The following is a 4,507-nucleotide window of genomic DNA, read 5'->3' as shown; positions in this document are numbered from 1 at the left end:
AAAGAAGAAAATTTGCAATTATAAAGAACAAAGTTTCTACTAAGTTTTTTCTTTTATACAAGAGACACTGAGGAATAAAGATTCGAAGACAATACCTCGAATGCAAATATAACTGCTCTTAATTGCTTGACTTACAAATTCTTTACAGATTTCTACTAAGTTTTAAAGAACAAACATGTAATTTAAGATGGGCGTGCATGTGCATCAACAATAGTTGACAAGGAGAATACAGCTGAAAAAGAGGGTTTTGATTAAAGATGGGCGTGCATCGACAACATTTCACAAGGAGAATTGAATCATTGTTCAATGATTCAATCAAAGAAACATGAGCTTGCTAATTGTACACCTTTTTGCAAAGAGGAAGTTAGTGGACGGAGCACTAGAAAAAATAAAAATAAATAAAATAAAATATATTGGCAGTTCTTTGTTTTGTAGTGCACTGTAAAAAGGCACATTCGACTCATTTGACCACAACCCTAATAGAATAATGTATTCTTCATCAAATATTTTTAAATATTTTTACATGTACCAGTTGAATGGCTCACAGTAAAATTCAATCTTTATAAGTCTATGCCGTCTTGTCACCATGGAACAGTTGCACTGTAGAGCCATAACTCACACAGAAAATAATTCAGACCGTCCAAGAAATCACGCAAATGACTTCATGCATTTGTGGGAAATGCTGGTAGGCTGCGATTATGGAACCCAATACATCACATAATAATGCAAAATTAAAGCTCTTCTGCATCTGCCCATCAGCCTTTGCAGTTGCATGCAGTGCAGTATGGGGAAGTAAATGCCAATGCAAGTCTATGAAGCAAGTCTTTCGAAAACTTGCTTATTAAACACACTTTCTTTTGAAACTGCAGCACCCCATCCAATCCATTTAATTCATCAATTAATTAGTTTGTGAGATCAGGACTAGTGCTCCTACTGCAGCAATTTCAACTATCTAGCGTGTTAATATTCTCTTACTAGACTTATGTTGTTTGGCGGACCTACCAAAGATGATGAAAAACCGAAGTTAATTAACCTAACAAAATGGAAATTAATTGCATGACTTGCAGCTAATTACAATTAAAGAAAAGGGTTAATCTAATCTGCAAGAGTCGTATACGTGTCCAAGTTGAACGAGTTACATACATGACATCAAACTCTGGAACCCTATCGGACTATAACTAGCAAGGCCTATTGTCTAAAACAGCAAAAGAGAATATGAAGGTACTGGAGAAAGAGCTGCTGCTGCTCTGATGGTTTTTCGAATTTATTGGTGGGAGAGAGATTGACATGCAGAGAAATCAAGGGCTCTGATGAGATCATGATTCATGATCGTACATGTCGTGCGCATATATATTTCAAGTTCCAATCTCTGCAATGCTCTGCAAGGCTGGCCTCCATTGCCCCCCAACACCACCACCTCCACCTCCGTGATTCCTTGCCACATTTCTGTAGCTGCTGCTTGTGCTACTGCTGCCACCATTGCTTCTCACACGCTCCATCTGCCAAAAGAAAAATTGAAAATGATAAATAAAGGAGATATTTGAGCATGTGCAATATTTACACGCACGGACGCCCCATGAGACAATGACAATTCATACAAACAAAAATTCTGAAGAGGGTCGATTATAAGAGTTGAAAACTCAAGTTCAAGCTCTAAATGATGGTTTTCTATCCTAATATAGATAATTTGAGATAAATCAAAAAGTTATAACAATAGTTTGACGTAATCCTCGCATTATGTCTATTTGATATCAAAGTTGAATAAAATTAAGTAGAAATAAAATTTTCTCAACGCATTAAACAGGATGTAGATAAAATAAATTTAAAAAACATTAGATGTGTATATGTCCTTGTTAATGACAACTTTCTGTTTCATTAATATAATGTTAAGCAAGTTTTGAAGGTCACCCAACCCAACTAAACCTGTTTACCTAGAAGTACGTCTAACTCAAATATTAAACAGTGTCTTCTAAGAAAAGCATAATTTGGTCATGTGGTTAGGAGTTGAGAACTTCAATCAGTGCCAATATTGGTAAAGGGTAAGTGAATTCTCAGCCCCACCAAAAAATATTCAAATGTATGAATAATCAAGTGGAAATTTCGCAAATCAAAAAGTGAGTTCATGACAAAGGCCATGCCAATAATTGTACGTGCCCTTAGAAACCAACCCTAAAACAAAAGAAGAAAAAGAACTTTTACAAACTGAAAACATGTGTAGCTTGAAATTTTTTTTTTTTTGGCCCACATGTTATGCACTTTAAATTCATTGCATGATTAGTGGCATCGTACATATAGTGGCCACCATTCCTTATTGTCAAATATGGCAACATAAAATTCCTAATGGCCATGATTCCTTATTCATAATTCACATTTTGATACATAAACGAGTTATACCACGTGAGTTATATCACGTGACCGAACTATTTCTATCCTGAGGAAAGTTTCTGACAAAAATAAAATGTGTTACCAAAAAAAACCCACATGCCTTGAGATCCGTGGGTTTAAAGTAAGATCAGATTCTTCGAATTACAGACAATAATTTACTTAATTCACCAGTCAGAAATTTCAGAAAACTCAACATCTCTGACCTTCTGTAAAACCCCTTTGGATCGAAAAGATGCTTTGATGAGTTGAAATGACAGATAAAAAGCAGATGCCCTATAAACCAAACCAACCACAAGCATAGGGCCTAAAATATGCCCTATAAACCAACCACAAAGAAAGTCCTACAATATGCTTGATATCCGAGCTTCATATTATATGAGTTTATGACATCAAATTTTGAATCACCAAAACTATGAGTATTATGAGCTCATATGATTCAACAATAATTATAGGGTCTCCAAAAGTGTAAATTTGTTATAAAAGTAGGTTAGATTTGTTAGTCAGGGCAATGAGTGCGTCATATATACTTCAATTTTAGTTTCGTTTTTCATAAATTAGATTATTTTAAACTATCACTCATATTAAACAAAAAATTGTAAAGTTTTGCATGGTTACCTTGATGGAGTTGTGGTTCTCGGACTTCAAATTTGGATTTGGATTCGGACCACCCAAGTCTTTCATCCTCATTTCCAGGCCAGGCCCGCCTGTATCCTTCAGCAATTTCCCCAGCTTCACAGATTTTTTTGCAGCAAACTCCTTCAACACATCTGTATACATATAACAAAAGAGATAAATTTCTTTTTAAAAACATTTCGTCCTAAACAAAGCGAAAAGCAAATAAAAAGCGTGGTGATAAACATTGACCTTCGAAACTGATGAGGCGATAAACCTGTCCAATAAGCAGAGTGTCGTCTGGTCTGAGAAGCTTGAGCTGCTTCACAGGGGCCCCATTCTCAGACTTCATGGTGGGAGAGGCGATGAGAAGAGCCACGTAGTGGCCTGGGTTGGAAGTCATGACCTCATGGGCGCTCACAGACCAGTAAATTCTCTCCACCTTGTTGCTTCCCGGGTGCTGAATCAGCACCGTCGCCGCCTCCGCCGCTTGGCAATTACCCATCTCAAATGTGATCTCAAGACTCCAAATTTATAAGAACCCTTCTGTTGATTTGCTCTGTTTTTTGTTGGGTTGCTCTGTTTTTGGGTGTTTAAGGTGCAAAATGGAACTTTAATGCCGATGGGTTTGCTCTGTGGAGCTCTAAATATGAATAGAGGGGGTATGGTGACAGAAGGTGACGTGGAGGCTGAGGTTTTGGGGGTCCCCTATTATTAGGGAGGGCCTTTTACTCTGCACACCCAGTTAATGGTCTCTGCCCCTTTCACGTTCACCAACGCACGTCAAGAATCAAAGGGATGTGACAAACTGACAAAGACAAAGACCTCGATCGCCCAATCCAATACCAAGAAACCCAAGAAAAAAAGATTAAAATTAAAATTATAAATAAATAAATAGGATTATGGAAGCTGGAAATTTCAGAGCCAAGAGTTGGGTGTGCAGAGGAAATTAGAGGAAGAAGAAGGGTGCTGCTGGGTGCTTATAATATAGTGTAGATTCTATGTCAACGTTGAGATAGTGGTGGTGATGAAGAGGATGTGTACTTAAGATGGCGAAGAAAATGAAAGGCATATTATGGTTGAACACCGAACTGCAGAAGAAAAAAGAAAAGCAAATATAATGGCAGCAGACGTGTTCGATCTGCAAAACCACCTGGGTTGGCTCTACAGAGGAGTGGGGACTCTTGGGGCAGGGGACCCCACTGGATCTTAAAGCTCAGGTTCAATGATCCCAGTTATCGATCTGATCAAAATTTAAGGCTTTGCTTCTGATTTATATTGCACATATAAACAAATTTCACAATGTATATGTTTGATTTACATCGTTTGTGTTACTATTTATAGACGGCATGATTCACATAGTTTATACTGTATTCATGTATAAATAGAAGTGTCATATTATGAGATTGATAACAACAACACGTGACAATATGACTGTTATTACCAAATACGAATAATTTTGAGATATTTAGTTATATGTCCATTTTTAATACTAATGATATAGATATAT

At 36.9% G+C, this 4,507-nt stretch overlaps 1 protein-coding gene across 2 annotated transcripts; it reads right to left on the bottom strand.

The window, feature by feature from the left end:
• Window positions 1-1,024: 1,024 nt before the first annotated feature.
• LOC117631650 lies at window positions 1,025-4,262 on the bottom strand. Of its 2 annotated transcripts, none has more exons than XM_034364918.1 (3): window positions 3,250-4,262; window positions 3,001-3,152; window positions 1,025-1,502 (listed from the first exon to the last, which is right to left on the bottom strand). In XM_034364918.1, the coding sequence occupies exons 1-3, from the start codon at window positions 3,500-3,502 to the stop codon at window positions 1,356-1,358; spliced, it is 552 nt and encodes a 183-aa protein (XP_034220809.1). In that variant the 5' UTR covers window positions 3,503-4,262; the 3' UTR covers window positions 1,025-1,355. The 2 variants fall into 2 exon arrangements, with proteins under 2 accessions (XP_034220809.1, XP_034220810.1); XM_034364919.1 differs by having other exon boundaries at window positions 1,025-1,499; window positions 3,250-4,249.
• Window positions 4,263-4,507: the final 245 nt, after the last annotated feature.

Source organism: Prunus dulcis, chromosome 6 (assembly GCF_902201215.1).
Source record: "Prunus dulcis chromosome 6, ALMONDv2, whole genome shotgun sequence".
Taxonomy (NCBI): Eukaryota; Viridiplantae; Streptophyta; class Magnoliopsida; order Rosales; family Rosaceae; genus Prunus; species Prunus dulcis.
The sequence above is the reverse complement of the archived record's forward strand: the minus strand, read 5'-3'. Positions and strand labels throughout refer to the sequence as shown.

Bases quoted from the DNA above. Each gene is read 5' to 3' on its own strand.
- LOC117631650 (XM_034364918.1), bottom strand. From the start codon at position 3,502: ATGGGTAATTGCCAAGCGGCGGAGGCGGCGACGGTGCTGATTCAGCAC. The intron at 3,153-3,249 runs GTCAATGTTTAT...ATATGTATACAG, and splicing joins TCGCCTCATCAGTTTCGAAG to ATGTGTTGAAGGAGTTTGCT. The intron at 1,503-3,000 runs GTAACCATGCAA...TTTTTCTTTTGG, and splicing joins AGAACCACAACTCCATCAAG to CAGATGGAGCGTGTGAGAAG.